Source organism: Trachurus trachurus (genome assembly GCF_905171665.1).
Source record: "Trachurus trachurus genome assembly, chromosome: 13".
In the NCBI taxonomy this organism is placed as follows: domain Eukaryota; kingdom Metazoa; phylum Chordata; class Actinopteri; order Carangiformes; family Carangidae; genus Trachurus; species Trachurus trachurus.
The window spans coordinates 24,699,322-24,715,699 of NC_139892.1; the positions used below are offsets into that span (position 1 = coordinate 24,699,322).

At 39.6% G+C, this 16,378-nt stretch overlaps 2 protein-coding genes across 3 annotated transcripts in view; both read right to left on the reverse strand.

Annotated features, from left to right (window-relative positions):
- Positions 1-857: 857 nt before the first annotated feature.
- Positions 858-11,887, reverse strand: st14a (ST14 transmembrane serine protease matriptase a; the record flags this gene model as incomplete). The annotated part of the gene is made up of 19 exons (XM_083984579.1): positions 858-1,016; positions 1,230-1,366; positions 1,865-2,133; positions 3,059-3,242; positions 3,438-3,569; positions 3,976-4,092; positions 4,183-4,290; positions 4,777-4,881; positions 4,972-5,108; positions 5,190-5,302; positions 5,415-5,518; positions 5,623-5,765; positions 6,128-6,362; positions 6,855-6,890; positions 7,037-7,203; positions 8,031-8,101; positions 8,227-8,357; positions 9,343-9,502; positions 11,846-11,887. 19 exons carry the CDS (start codon positions 11,885-11,887, stop codon positions 858-860), a joined length of 2,550 nt encoding a protein of 849 aa, XP_083840705.1.
- A 1,829-nt stretch (positions 11,888-13,716) lies between these two features.
- The window catches only part of aplp2 (amyloid beta (A4) precursor-like protein 2), a 57,205-nt gene continuing 54,543 nt past the window's right edge, over positions 13,717-16,378 (reverse strand). For both annotated transcript variants that reach the window (XM_083985493.1, XM_083985492.1), the window contains 2 exons: positions 15,986-16,141; positions 13,717-15,731 (listed from right to left, as the gene is read on the reverse strand). In XM_083985493.1, coding sequence (XP_083841619.1) covers positions 15,630-15,731; positions 15,986-16,141 — 258 coding nt within the window. In that variant the 3' untranslated portion in view covers positions 13,717-15,629. The remainder of the gene's footprint in view (positions 15,732-15,985; positions 16,142-16,378) is intronic.

The following is a 16,378-nucleotide window of genomic DNA, read 5'->3' on the forward strand; positions in this document are numbered from 1 at the left end:
TGTGGCAAAACACAGTAAAGCCATCCAAAATATGTAGCTGAAAAGCATGTCGAAATAGAAACACCAAGAACTGGAGGTTATATTAGAAATATTTTATTTAAAAACATCTGATATACACATTTACACAGCTTAGAGACAGTGGATGAAATAGTCATTGGGAATGATTCAATTCACACCTGATATTTTCCAGTTTTATGTTAAAAAGTAGTCAATATGTTAAAAAATGTCATCCATTATGAGTGTGGTAATGCTTTAAAAAGTGAACAATCACATCAGTAACTTTACAGAGATTCTTTCCAGGGCTAAAAAAAAAAAAAAAAAAAACTACAATAAAATGCATAAAATACCAAACCATGGGAGGTAGGATGGAATGAGCTTGCTGTCATTTTGTTTTGATTTTTTTTTTATTCAGAACATGGACAGCAAGAAAAAAATCGAGGGAAATTCAATATGATGGCTTCTGATAAACCAAAAGACGACAGAGTAGAGGGGTGCCTATTTCATATGTGCACATGACAATCACACCTAAACTCTCTTTGTGCAGCATAACAATGCCCTCTGTCAAAACATGCTAAACTAACGTCATTAAAAAAAACAAAAAAACACTCACACACACAGAAAAATACCACACTTATTTACATTTAAAAACATTTCATCAATCCTGCAGTGGACATAAAATGTGGAGAGATTGCTCTTCAAGCAGACAGTGCATTTTCCACCGACTCGGAGTCGAGGCCACTGCATCGACTGGAAAGTCAGATGCTGTTTTCCTGAACCAATAGTCCAGACCATGCTACTTCTCATCACCACACGCTCATGTCCATACCTTTGGTCGCGTTTGACCATTTCACAGTGATCTAAACTCCTGTCTTCTCTTTGATCCAGCCACGGTATTTGGTGACTGTTGTGTAGATGCCAGGTCTGTTTCTGCGGGCGCAGCCATCACCCCAACTGACCACTCCTGCCAGAAACATACGAGTGCCAGTTGGAAAGGACAGAGGCCCACCTGAGTCACCCTACAACACAAACACACAAAGATTTAACCACAGATGTTGGCATCTTGGTACTACAAAACTCAACATTTCCCACTTAGTCTTGTTTTTTTTTTTTTTTTTTTCATGGCAGAGCCACATAGTAAACTGGAATCATTGATAACAGCTGAATTTTTCTTTTTGTATCCTGTTATTTCATAGGAAAAAAAAAACAAAAAACAAAAGGTCTTTTATTACCTGACAAGCATCGACTCCTCCGCTCAGCACCCCCGCACACATCATCCGAGATGTGATCTGCCCCGACATCAGATCATTGCACACAGAGCGGTTTATGATTCGAACCTGGGCCTTTTGGAGCGCAGTTGAACCGAATCCTGAATCACACATACACACCGTCATGTTTATGTTTCTGTCAAAATCTCATGTTATTGACATGAGGCTTTAACAGTCATTAAGCTTCCAATACTGACATGACAATTGATTACAGAAAAGGTTTTGGTGCATTTTTATCAGACACATCATATTAGCAATCTATCAAAACATCATCATCAAAGAAAACACAAAATCGGCTTGATTTCACAATAAATAATAATGTTTAGAACGGTTTCACAAAGCAGTGTCTACAATATTTTAGGTAATTTTCCAATGTTCTTTGTTTAGATATTAAACTTTAAATGATTGTAATTGACCTCCAGAAAGTAAATGTAGTATGTCTGGTCTGGCCTATCAGCAGTCACTACTGCTACTAGAATTATTATGACATACTGATAAAAAAACAACAACCCACAAATGTATTTGATTTTTTCAGAATTAGTTGCTACAGGTTTTTCAAAAAATGAGAAGTAAAATGTTTAAGATTTATCAGGACTCACCTCCTTCTCGGGTGGCACCCCATCCTGTAATCCACACAGTGTTACCAGTTGGAAAGTCATGCTGCGGCGATGGCAGGCAGATGGGCCTGATGAAGTCGGTGTAGGTGACAGGACTGTCCAGCTCCATCAGGGCAATGTCATTATCAAAGGTGTATGAATTATAGTTAGGGTGAGATATGATCTGTTTCAGGTTCCTCTTCACCGAATTTCCAGTCGCCCCCTGAATGTGAAGGCCAAGGTAAGCTTCCCAAACGCTGGGCTGGGAGTACCTGAGGATGCACACAACAACATCAGATCAAAGTTCATTCTTAAACTTGGGTAACCATTAACCGACATATGAGGTGTAAACATCACACTTGTGAATACAGTTTGAGACCTGGTGGTTCAGACTGCAGCCAATGTTCAAAACCATCTTTATAAGGCAAATTTAAACAGAATATGATATAAAAGTCTTGCTGTGAAACAATTGCAGAGAAGATTCAAGAATATTAGCACACAGAAAAAAAACACCCTAATCCACCAGGATGTGATTTCCAAGGGTTCGGCCATATGACCAAACATAAATTGTGTTTAAAGTGACAGAAGACATACTACAAACTGTAAGTGTTTCATGTGTCGTTCAATTACACACACAGACACACACAGTGTTGTCATTAAAAACAGGTTTCACTTTGCATGTGACAAAATGTTTCCGGAAGCTTTAAAGGCCAACAGCTAATCTGCTGACGGTATTGTTTCGTCCTAATGATTCAAATAAGTCACAAAATATTTTTTGCCACTCAGCATTTTTGATAGATTTTAGTTCAGCTTCACTGTTTGTTTTTACACCAAAATAACTGGGCAGCATTAAATTAACATTTTATGTTGTGTTCATATAAACTCCATATCTAACTATATTTATGGATTTTCAAGGCCTTGATCGGAGAGACAGTAGTTGAGTTAACCTTTATTTGTCTGAAGACAGCTCTAAAATAACATGGGCAGGAAGAAAATACATAGGCAGAGGACTTTAACGTCACTTTGCTGTTGCACTCATTTTTTAACACCTCTGCATTAGAGCATCTGTTAAATATCTTGAATCCCCTGAATGGTCTTGAAATATTAACTACTAGGCATCGAAAAATTAGGTGAACAACAAATAGTACATCTGTGGAACAGGAAAGAAAACATGAAGCATGAAAAATAAGATGCTACCTCGTCTTGGCGTCATCTTGCACACAGTGGGCAGCAGTGACCAGCCAGCGTTGACTGATGATGGATGCTCCGCACACATGACTGTGGCCTTTGATATGGAGGCTGACCTGCCAGGGGAACTCCCCTTCTTCTGCATCCTGGCCGCCCACAATACGTGATGTCTTGAACATACTCCTCCCACAGTCTGAAAAAATACACAATCAATCAATCAATCACACACAGGGCTGCAGCTTGTCGCGGCTTGTTGCAGATTCTGAGGTGGGTGAAGGTTCACAAACATTGTTCTGTGTTGCAAGCTGAACAATGCAGATGAAGGTTATGATTAACTCCTCATATCTGACTTCCTGCACCCGCTGAGATTTTTGTTTTTTACACATACCGCAGTTCTCCTCATCAGAGCCGTCGTCACAGTCCTCTGTGCCGTCACATTCTGGGTTCACTTTACTGATGCACTTGTTGTTTTTACATCTGTACGTCAGGTCAGTGCAGGTCACACCAGCGGCTGTAGGGACTGAGGGAGACAACAATCAAACACCCTGTGTGAGAACTCGTTTTAACATTGTTTGTCATAATGTGTTTGGTGAAGAGATTCATGTGGAGTTGTGGTTGTCTCAACCTCAATCTAATAAACTCTGCTTTTAGCCTGTTGTTGTTGTTTTTTTTGTTTTTTTTTTACATCTTTACCTGTTGAATACCATTAGTAGCTTGCATTAGCTTTTTTTCCCCAACCCAAACTATTTTTTAACTGATGCAAAAAAACCTATTATGTCTGTGAGTTTGGCCACTTTTAAAAAATTGTGACATTACTTTACATAAAATTGAGTTGAATTGTTCATCTCTCACAGCAAAGTCTTCTACTTGCTTAAAAAAATATGGTTTTCCTTAAAAATGAAGAGCAGAGTCTGTGGCGTTTTTACCTCTTGCACAGTTGAGCTCATCGGAGCCATCCCCACAGTCGTCCTTGCCATCGCAGCGTTTCTTCTCCGAAACACATTTGTCGTTCTTACATTTGAATTCTCCTGCTTTGCAGCCACCTTTAAGAGAAAAGAAACATGTGTGAGAAATGACTGAGAGCTTTTTAGTGCTTTAGTGACACTGACATACATCGTCCATCAGTGTCTCACCGCAGTTCTGCTCATCTGTGCCGTCTCCACAATCGTCTATGCCATCGCATCTCCAGAAATTGGGCTTACACAGTCCGTTTTTACAGGCGACATGATCTTTTTTGCACTCTGCAGGAAAACACAGTAAAAATGATCGCATATATACACTCATATTGTGTCCTGATGAGATAGATAGATCGATATACAGTATATAGAGAGATAGATAGACTTAGCATATACAAGGGATTTAGATTTAGAATTATGCCCCAGCCAACCAGTAAAGTGACAGGAGATATGGTCCCAGTCTAGGTCCCTGGATTGCAGTATTTTGATGCTGTAACCCAGGGTAATCTGAATATTTACAAAATGATAACGTGAGAGTGAAGAGTGAAGTTGAACTTTAACTGATCACTTCATCTTTGTATCCTTACAGACACTTGTGTTATGCTACAGGATGTTTAGTGTATGAATTTGTGGGTAATTGCCAAAAAAAGTGTTTTGAGGGTTCACTGTGACCTTAAACTTTGACTAACATATGACTTACTGCCGACATGGTCGCATAAAAAAGCAGTAAAAAGCAGTAGTCTGAGTATAATCTGAAATTATAGTACTTACTGCACTTTAACTCATCACTCATGTCTCCACAGTCGTTCCAGCCATCACACCGGAGCTCTGACTTAATGCAGCGCTGATTGTTGCACATGAACTGGTTTGGACAAGCTGTGGATGACAGGGTCAATGTGAGCTACATACTGCTGGTGTTAAGAAACAATAATAATGACATTGTCTGGTAGAGACCGGGTCACTTACGGTTTTTGGAATCAATGGTCTCAAACTCTGCCTCAAAGCCTCGGTCCACATAGGAGGCATCGGAGAAAAACACCACATTCATTTCGTTGTTGTTGCTGGTTACGGTCAGTGTTCCGTCGGGATGGTCTCCACACAGTCTGAGGATGAAACACACCAGCAGTGACTTGTCTACTCTATAATGAAATCCAGACATTTGAATGTGTGGAAGAGTGACTCACTTCTTTCCATTGACCTCAACGTAGTCTTTACGGCAGCTGCTACTGCTCCCCTGCCCGGGCTCGGACACAAGGAACTTCTTGAACGTCAACTTCACAGCCTTACCAGAAGCGACCTTTATGATCCATAGAGACGAGTGAAAATGAAACATGTTGACATCTGACCTTCTGAGGAGCAACACAGAACAGACACCTGTACGAAGCGAGTGAAAACAGCCGACATCTCACCTCAATCGACCACTGACACGACATGCTAGGAGGATAGAAATTTGGGAAGTTGGGTGATGAGAAAGTGCCTTTTGCCCCTTTCAGCTGGCCTCCACATGTTGTACCTGACAGGTGAAAGCATTTGGAAAAATATTAGACATTTATGCAGAAGGTTTGTAAAAAAACAAAACAAAAAACACAAGGCTCAGTCACAGATACTAGTTCTTACCTTTACTTCCACGTTTGACTTGTGATACTTTTGCTCTAAAACCTGGGTAGTTCTTCTTCTCATTTGTGGCCATTGTCACCAGCATGACATTGCCAGAGGACAGAAAGGTCAGATGTTCACTGGGTGAATAGTAGCCACACATCCTGTAAAAAGAAAAAACACAGCCAACATGAATCTTCTATATGCTAGTCTGTTCCCTGATGGATACATGATGTTAATATGGACCTGTGTGTGATGGTTATGATTCACATTTAGATTGTTTAGGTTTTTTGTCTAAATACTAGTTCCTTTGACATAGACTGACTTTAATCAAAGACTAAAGGACAAACAAAAAAGATAATACTGCCCTGCATCAATTTGTTTTGTCTGACCAGCAGAGGGCCTTACACACAAGCTAAAGTCTTCTCCAGGCAAACCTAAGAGTAAGCAGCACTCTATGAAAAGGAGAGCAAAGCGGGCAGAGTGGGTTAAAACTGTAACCAGCCAAGGCAAAGGGCAAACTCACTCTTCCATGACACGGCTCTCGATCGCCACAAGGGAGTCGTAGATCTTGACAAAATCATTCTTGCAGTCCTGCTCCAGATTCATGGTATCAAAGTCAAGCTTGATGACATAGCTTGGGTCTGCCCTCAGCTGCCACTGGATGAAGGTGTTGGAAGGATAAGGGCTGTTAGGGAAGCCGGGTGACTGGATCTGCTGTACGTTGTCCGTCTTTGTATGTTCGGAAAACTTCAAAAATCCTGACAAACAAAGAGTGACATCCAGTTTTAGTTCACACATCTGCAGTAAGCCACTTATCTGAAGACAATTAAAATCATGAGGTTTTTACATACTGATTCTGATGTCAACACACAACTGAATAGTGAAACCCTGAACCCTTAATATGCTTAAACCATATTAATGATAAGCACAGTGATGCTTTGACAAAATACAAAAAAAGAGAAATATTTACATGCATTTCATTCTACAAAAAAACACTTTGCATGCCCAAATATGAGCAGATATCATGTTTATACAGAAAAATATCCAATTACATCCAACCAAGATCATTTCATTTTCAGGTAACTATGTTTTTGGTACGTGTCCCGAGTTGACCAGTGACACACAATTATCATTCTCAAGAAAATGTTCCAAACCTCATGTTCAATGTGTTCAAGGTGACATTATCTTCACTGTTGTCTATGCATCTAAATGAAAAAGTAACTCTGGTAAAACAAAAGATACAGACTTACTGCTGAATGATGGTGAAACCAGACGGGCATCCAGTGCTGTGGGGTGATTAACAACAACAAGAACAAAGACATCATTAAGATGACAAAAAAAACAAGAGAGTCCACAGTTGAACAAACTTTGACAACTGAGTCAACCGTATGATGGATATAGCCTAAATCTCTAATGACAGTCTTGGCTCTACCTGAAGACACCACATCTGAGAGGACCAGAGAGCTGCTGGGTCTGTGAAGGTTGCGCTGCTCTTTGTCCACTAGCCTGTCCATTGAGGACATGGCGTTGTCTACAGCCGCCTCTTGGCCTGCAGGGACTTTGAACTCAGACAGGTAGTAGGCGATGACACTGCCTTCACTGGGAGCAATGAGACAAAAAACAGTATTTAAACAAACTGTGATAACATGTCAATATATCAAAAGGATCAGACAGACATATGTGTAACAAGTTAAATACGGTATATTGATTATTGGTAAGTAATAGACGAATCAGCCACAACATTAAAACGGGTTAGGTGCTGTCAACATTTTGGTTGGTTGTGTGTATGAACAGTAGCGTCCAAAAGTCTGAGACCAGTTTCTCCTGTGGGAAATCACTGTTGCACAAATTAACACATTGTGAGGTGTGTACACATACATATGGTCTTATTATTTCAAGATTTTCTGTATTTAGTAGCTATTAATACAGCTACAATAATTCAGTCTTTCTTGTTTGTCTGGTTTGTCTGGTCAGCCTTTTATTTCAGGTACACATGACTGTCTGTTTCAGTTACACATCTTTCCAAAGCATTGCTCTATATACTTTAACTTGCCCTTTGGCCTTACGTTACAGACTGTTCACAAATGAACTGAAACACTGCAGGTTATAAGCATAGTCCATCTGGGCTTGGACACACAGACTGGCAATCCTAGTAACAGAAATTATTTTAAAAAAGTGGGTGGGTTTTAAATTGCATTAGTTATTGGATCTGCATATAGCCGCACCTAGAGCAGTCACTTGTTCCTTAACCCGTGGCTTCGTTTTCCTCCAAATGTAGTTATAATTAGATGTATGTGTTGGTGAGATCTGCTGCACGCACACCGGCAGACATACAAACAGGACTGGCAGCATGAAACATGACACTCTTGGTGGAGGTAATAATAAAGGAGTACATTAAGCCAATTATACATGACTTTTAGACTTACCTGAAAGCTTGAACTGTAGAACCAACATAGTATTTTGCCAGCTGTGGACTCTTGGAATAGATGGCTTTAAGCTGAAAGAGACAGTACCACAACCACAACACAGCATGAATGAAAAACAAACTGTCTGTCTTAACAAATAAAACAAAATGAGTCAAATTTTCTGAGGACGTGGTGGAGGAGTGGATGCCTGTCTTACCTGTGAGGTCACCTGCTTGGCCAGCGCCTTGAATTCAGAGCTGTTGGATTTCTCATAGGCCTCTTCAAACACCTGGTTGGTGATCCGCATGGAGCCGCTGTACATCCTCTTGACGCGCACATCTTTACGAACTGTAGGATGTAGGATCACACAGATAATTTAGTTCCTTCTGTTTTCACAACTGTGAGTGCAGTAGTCTTCAACAGCTCTGGCTTTCAATTATAGTTTCCCTTTGTCACTAAAATGTGTTTTAAGCTGTGATGTTTTAAGTCCCTGTGTTTGAGATGGACCTTCAGTCTCTTTCACATATTTGAATGTGCAAATAAATGAAGAGCAGAGAGGTGCACTAAAAAAAAAAAAAAAAAAATCTAACTTGCCCACAAACATTACTTGGCTGCGTGATTAAATGTTTTGGTTGTTTTATGAGAGGGAACTTAAAAAAGACATGAATGACATGACATGAATTCTTTCTTTTGATTTACATATTGTACCTCCACTTCAGAGGTCAGGTTTGTTTAACTGTTTTTTGTTAACAAGATATTTTGATTTCAATGAAAATATGATGACAAACCCACTCAGGAGTTTTATTTTGATATGTCTGACACCAGAAGCTGATTTGAAAAACAAAACAAAAAACGTATTTTAAGAAACAAATTCAGAAGATATGATTGTATTGTATTAGGATTTTGTAAATAATTTCTTATACATGAAAGTAATTAATTGAATGAACAACAATAAACAAAGAACATAGGAAATGAATTCACAGTTAGCCCATGACAACACTCTGGTGTATATATCTTATATTTGCATTTTTTGATCTCTGTTGGTTCAAGTTCCCTTTGCTCAGTTTCATGTCATGTTATATTGGTTCCTTCTGGGCATAACAACCACAAAAATGGTTTTGGTGTTTGCCACTGTTTTTCTATTTTGAGCTTGTAATGTATGTCAAGATTTTCAAACACTGGTTCCTTCATTGGCATTAGCCACCTTTGTAGTCGCGTTTATCAGATAATGGCTTCAAAGTATATGTTTTTTTTTCTTTAAGCATTGGTTATTTAGTCTGTATTATGTTTGTGCATACATTTACATTAGTGAACTAAAGGCAGGGCTACTTACAGTGGAAATGCCAGACCAGCAGTCCGGTCATCAGTGCAACAACAGCAGCAAAGATCACCACCCCGATCACAGCCCCAACTTTTCTTGTAGTCTTGCTCTTCTCAAGCTTTTTGTTATCCGACGCTGGCAGGAACTGGACCGAGGTGTCCCAGTCTTTGTCCTGGAAGACCAACAAGGAAGGATCAGAACATAAAACTACATCGGCACAGATATCATTTCACAGGGAGGGGAATCATCTGTTTCACTTTGTGGACATAAAACTGCAAATGGTTTGGGCCAAGGACGGCCCTTCACTGTCACTTGACAGGATGGAAACACTGAAGTTTCTAGACCTGAGCAGATACTCCACTATAGATAGGTGACAGCAGCAGGTAGCAAGTAGATACTTGTGTATGTAGGAATGTCCCAGCCCATGGTCACCTATAGAGTCAGTCAGCCTGTGCAGTTTCCTATCACTGGTTCAAAAGTAACTTTTTAAGGCAAAAAAATCAAAATAAATGTGGTCATAAAAAGAGTGGAGTGGAGTTTCAGCTTCTGTTAATGTTAATGAAATAACAAGGGAACATCAAACATGAGTCACAGCTCTGTGGTTACCTTTAAGAAGTGAGACAGAGGGGGGGAGGGTGTAAAAGGTTTCACCACGTAAAATCCTGCCAAACCTGCTGGGAGCAAACTACTCACATATCTGAAGTGGAGTACCGGTTTCTGATAGCTCACTGCACTATTGAGGAAAACTATAAAGGCTGGAAAATTGAACCACTTCATCAGCCATCAAAAGATATAACCATGAAAGTTCTGGGCTGGTTCAAAACATTTCAAAAATACTCCAATAGCCTTGATTTTGTGCCTGTTTTTAACTTAAATTACAAATAATAAAAGTGCTTAATTGAAGATTATCTGCTGTGCAACACTATGGCTCCATTAAGTGCTTTATAAACCGGGCAACGTCTTCCTTTCAACCTGTTTAAATGTGATTATTCACAATGAATTACAAGAATGACTCACACAGCACCTGTTAGGGCACGGCAACAACCGCAGCATGGAAATGTACATACAACACAACAACTTGTTATTTAACAGTGTGTTTCACAATGAGTTCACATTTAAATTCTTGTTTTGAAGCTAATTGCAGACAGAGGCTGCGGAAATAACAAATGCCCTTCCAACTGTCCCATGTTCAGCTCTGACTTCTTTATGTCTGATGACGTCACTGCATGAGGTACTTTGTAATTCAGTAGGTATAAATTCAGTAGACTTGGATTCTAAATTTAGAAACAAAGAAAATATGTCATAATACAACATTTACATATAAATCATTTAAATCAACCCTTCAAATGAATAAATATAAATAATAACATGAAATTTCTTAAGTCTCCATGTTACAATTACTGTAGGGCATCATAACAGAAACAACTTCTGTCGTCCACACAAAAAAACCTTTAATAATCAAATGACATTCCCCAAAACACCCACTTATGTCCATCACGCTTATTATATAACAGGAAAGAAAATCTTGATCTACATCCTGAAATGTTGATTTGTTTGAGATGGTCATGTTGTGACCCAGCCTCACTGTCCTGCTTAGCACAGCACAGTTGCAATTATTTTTCACCTTGTAGATCTCATTATTATGATCATAATTATATGTACTGTGAATATATAGAGTACTAAATGGATGTTAGTCAACATGACAGAAGGACCCAGGTGAACAAGTCACAACGGGGCGGAGGGACCTGGAGGAATTCAAACCAGAGCTCAGTGACAGTTGCTTGCTTTCTGACCTTCACCGTCTTCTAGAAACACACTTCAAACCTCAGTTTTGAAAATCGTTTCATGCACTTTGGCGGTTGGCAGGTTTTTCTAGCCTGCCTCATACTGAAGCTAGGAAGATTCCACCGCACATGCTTTGACTGGCTTGTCATAGTTAGGCCTCTTTGTTTGTAGGATATCTGGAAGGAGACTGCAAAGTTACACCACAGGCCAAAGAACATGAGAACCCATGATTTTATCAAAAGAGTTCCTTTGATTTACTTGTGCATTACTGCTCTTACATGAAAGAGACACAGTCTGACATATCGTACAAGTGCCTACTGCCATGTGCACCACGGCCCCCCAGTAATGAGAGATCATTCCTCCTCTGATGAGGTTTCTACTCTCAAAAACTCAAGAGGCAACACCTTTGGCGACTTCATGACGTGTATGACATGTTAAAAAGCTCACCCAAAGACAATCACATTAAAATGCTGACACAACCTCTAATCTGCACAGAACCAGATGCTTGGCAAAGACTATGAAGAAGTTTTTTGTGACCTGAACTTATCAACTCTGACTCTGGGGCAGCAGTTTTGGTTCACCACTCACACCTGACTCACAGATAGGCAGTGTTATTTAGGTCAACACACACACACACGCACACATGCACGCATGCTCTCACACACACAACCATTTGCATGCAAACACAATTATAAAGGCTTATTCAACATTTAGCAGGTTGGTGTCTTACCGAGTTAGGGGTGTATCTCAGTCCACTGTCCATGTAGTCCATCAGGGCTCTCCACCAGGACCAAACTACTGAAGTTAAAACCTAAAACTACCACAAACTCCTGCTCTCCCTCCTCTCTCACCCTGCTCCTCTCTCTCTCTCTCTCTCTCTCTCTCTCTCTCTCTGACCTCTTGTAGGTTAGGTCCCTCCACGGGCTGTTTACCGAGGTGAACCTGCAGGCCTGGTCGCCAGGAGCCGATACCTGAGCTGGTCGACGAGTTCAACCTGCTGCTGCCAGGAAAATCTATAGGTCCTCAAGACACTGGTTCAAACTTTAGATTATATGTCCTTTAGAGTTGTTGTGAAGTTTGAAATAAGCCTCCTCCCTGGCAGAGGTGATCACAAATGAAGACGTCCTCTGTCCGTGTGACCACAGCCGGTGGACAATGAAGACTAAACAGCAGGGTAAAAAATTACCCTTTTCCGGGAGCTGCAGGTATCTGAGGGCGTGTCTCCGCCCCGTTGATACCTGGAGGACTTCCTGTTTATCCGCCAAGGAGCACAGCAGCAGTTTTTTCTTAATGTCTACCAATGGAAAACGATTCGGGGAAAGTCCTAGAGTGCATTAAAAGTTTCATAAATTCGTGTTTTACATCGACAGTGTGAGAAGGCTACAGTTAGGCTACATCTTGAAGCAGATGAAGACAACATTTCAGCGCTGACGGACCATAAATTTGTTGTGACATTGTTTGAAAGTGTTATTGTTGAATTAGAAAAATAAAAATAAAAAGATGTTTTTTTTCTCTCTTGGTCAGGTTGATGAACTATTGATGAAGTAAGTGTTTTGCACAGCCTATTTTTAGTATCAGTCATGCGGCCCGGGTTCAGTTGTGCTTTGTAATAACGATGACTCATTTCTTCTGAATCACTTCCATATCTCTTTACATCACGGTGAGCCATAGGTTTCTGTTTGAGAAGATGGCATCTCATCTCACAAGGAGAGGAAATCCCAGTCTGTGTGAATGGCATGAATCAATATTTCCGATCAGGAAGTAAAATCAGAAACTTTTAATTATCAACCCGCTCAACATCGGCGGATAGGATTAAATTTATCCTAGCCTGAATACAGAAAAACACGCACATCTTTAAAATTGATTAAATTAGATAGGCCTAATTAAATTATAGACAACATTAGATAAATGAATTATTTTGAAAAGTGGTCAATGATTTTTAAATAAGATAAAATTCACTCATATATCATACCTAGGATATACTGTATATTAGCATATTCATTTGCCTTCTTTTCATGCTTTTTTTTAATATTTAAATTTTATTGCATTTTTTTTTACTAATCTCTGCTCATAATAGAAAGAAATGCCCCTTAAAGCAAATTTTTTGTTTTGTTTTTTATCTTACTTTTTTGTTTACCAGGATCATTTCAAAGTTAAGTTGTTTTTATGTTTTTTTTATGTTATGTGTGTTTGTTTGTTTTTTAATTTAGGAAACACAGAGCTGACATTGAGATATTTCAATCCCAAGTATCTCAGACCCTCCTCATGAGAGCGGATTGACTGACCATATCTCCAGAATGAACTTCCACCAGCAACTTTGAACAGTTTGCAGCCTTTTTTAATGACATGGTTCAAACTTGCTTTTCAAATCAGAGCAATTGCTTATATCACTTTCTGTCAGGTTTTGGTCCCATAACAGCACTGAGACAATGTAGTTATAAAGGTGATCAATGACATTCACCTGAACATCGACAAGGATAGAAGACTATACGGACTCTTTACATCCACCCTTTAATGGTTCAAGTCATATCATAAGCTTCCAAAGCTGTCTGTCTGTGTCTCTTCATCCATCCATCCATCCATCAAAAAAGACCAAAGATCCATATGGAAGTTGTGAGTTTATTGATGTGTATCCCCCCTGTAACCATGAATCTGTTTCAATTGGTGTCAAACATTTTTTTAAAAATCACTAATATGCATATATTATATTAGTTCCCAGTCCCCTCCCACAATCAAGCAGGCAGTTACAAGATTGAAGCCGTTTGGGTGCATAGTGAGACAGTCACATACAGAGATACTGTCACAGGAAGAGAAAAAATAGAAAACAAGAAAACAAACTTAAAAATATATATCATATCATTTTATATAAGAACAATGCACACCACAGGTAATCCTCCGGAAAAAAGCCATGATTGCAACATCAACTATACAGGCATACAAAGACAATACTAAGAGAGAGAGAGAAGAGGACTCTAGGATTCAGTTTACTTGTTTGTGTCAATCTCTACCTATAAATATACACAAGTTAGCTTTTTCTCAGAAAACCAGCTCTCCAAGCCTTGTCTTTCTATGTGTCTCTGTCTGCCTGCACAGCCCTCCAGCTCCTGGTTGTCCTCTGGTGGCTCTGATCCAGGGCCAGCCCAAGCTTGCTGGGTACCCAAATCCCCAAATTAGCTTTACCGCCAACCAAAATTCAGTTCAGAAAATTTTTATCACCTACAGAACCCCTAAGTCAGCACATTTTGACGTCATTTTGGGGCCTCTGGGCGGCCCTGTTTTGATCAATCACACTGTTCTACGCTTTATGACCAGCAAAGCTAACAGCTGTTCCAATAATGTGAGTACATTATCCCCAAATTTATTTTCAGAAACAGTTCTGGCATGTGGTTTTTGCTTCAGATAACGTATACAAAAGAATAAACAACACACCCCCCTTTAAAAAAAAAAGTTTGCGGCATGTCACCGCCCACTGTCACAATGTATGTGACACTGCATGCAAACCAAAGCCACATGGGAGCCTGTCAGATACATAGTATGGAAAAAAAGCTTCCAAAATACATTCAACTATGTAACACACGTCAATAGGCATTACTCTATTGATTTATGGTTTCCCTAATAATGAAAGGTTGTGTTTGTATGTGTGTAGGAGGGGATATGTTATCACATTCACTAAGTAAGGGTTCAGAGTAGGTTCTGTGTGATGTGTTTGAGCTGGGGGCCTGTGCACACCTTCACCTTCCCCGTCTCTTTCTGACAGTGTGCCTGCAAACACAACTCATGACCACCAAGCTAAGAACCCTAAACAAACTCATAACCTCTTCCCTGGGAAAAAAAGGTGGAATAAAAACATCTACTCTTATATATATTTAAACTGTATATGTATATTCTCTCTGTCATCATAACAAAGAACAGAAAGTAAATAATTCATGATTTCATTTTTTTCTCATTTGTTGTTTCACTATACATTTTTAATTGGTACAAAGAACCTTCATATACAAGCAATCTATTGAGAGGAAAAATAACAAAATAAAACACCAATTCTTTTTGAGAAAAACCATCAGAAACTGCTTGGATGACACTTTGTATGATGGGAAAACTCAAGTGTAGTGTCTGGTATATGCCGGTTTGACGATGGCTACTCAAAAACGTTTTAAGTTTGCTTGATTTGCCTTTCACTTTCAAAAAAATAAAGAAAATGTCTGAAGAAATGTTATACATCTTGATCTGAGATAGCTGTATTGATAATTACAGAGAAATCTGCAGAATAACATTTTCTGAAATGCAAAAAATGGCAGATACATCACCATTTCAAAAGAAACATGATCAAAAAGAGCTCTATAATACAATAGTAGCAGTAGTAGAAGTAGTAGCATTATTTAAGGATTGTTTTGAACAAACCAGTAAATGGAGTTTGGATGTATGCAAATAATTGTAACAATAGCGTCATGTGTTATTGGTCAGTAGTATGTTCCCCCTAGGTTGCCGTCCTCCACTGCTCCCCCTTCAGGCTCTGGTTAGATCTGCATCTGCTCCAGGTATTTGTAGGTGGGGTTTTCATAGCCGTGGTTCTGCATCTTGCTGAGGTGACGTTCCTCTGGTGTCAACATGGGGTCGACCTGTGGGACAGACACATGGCAGTCATGATGGCTGACCTTGACAAGGGCAGAATACACTGCTGTGTGTGTCACATAAAAATGCTACAGACAATAATCTAATTTCCCCTGCATTTATTCATGCTTTATTAACTTAAAGCATGATAATTTTATGTAAATATGACCCTTGGGGTAAGATAGATAATATTTCTTTGAGAGTAGCTATACAGACTCTGTCCAGATCTCCACACTGTGCTGCATAACAACAGGTGGCTTACCTCAACGATGCCATGACTGATGGTGCCGTATTGCCTCTTCCTCAAAAGCACCAGGCTGATCACAATCACAGTTGCTATGGCTACCGCGATCACCAGCAGACCAATCAGTGCACTGCTGCCGAAGCTGAAATCCTCTCCCAGGGGGCGGTAGGACTCCTAACAGGTAGGATGGGAGAGAGGAAGACAGAGAAAGCAACAGTGAGGAGACCATATATGCAAATAGAGCTCACCCTTTAAACAGTAAGTGGCACAATAACTCTGATTTAACATAGGCTACTAATGAAAAAACTGTCTACTATACTTGTCACATCAGTCAAGTAGTTTCCTTATTCTGAATAGACACTGAGATTGTGGCTAATAGCTGTAGTATGACCATTTCAAATAAATCTTCTG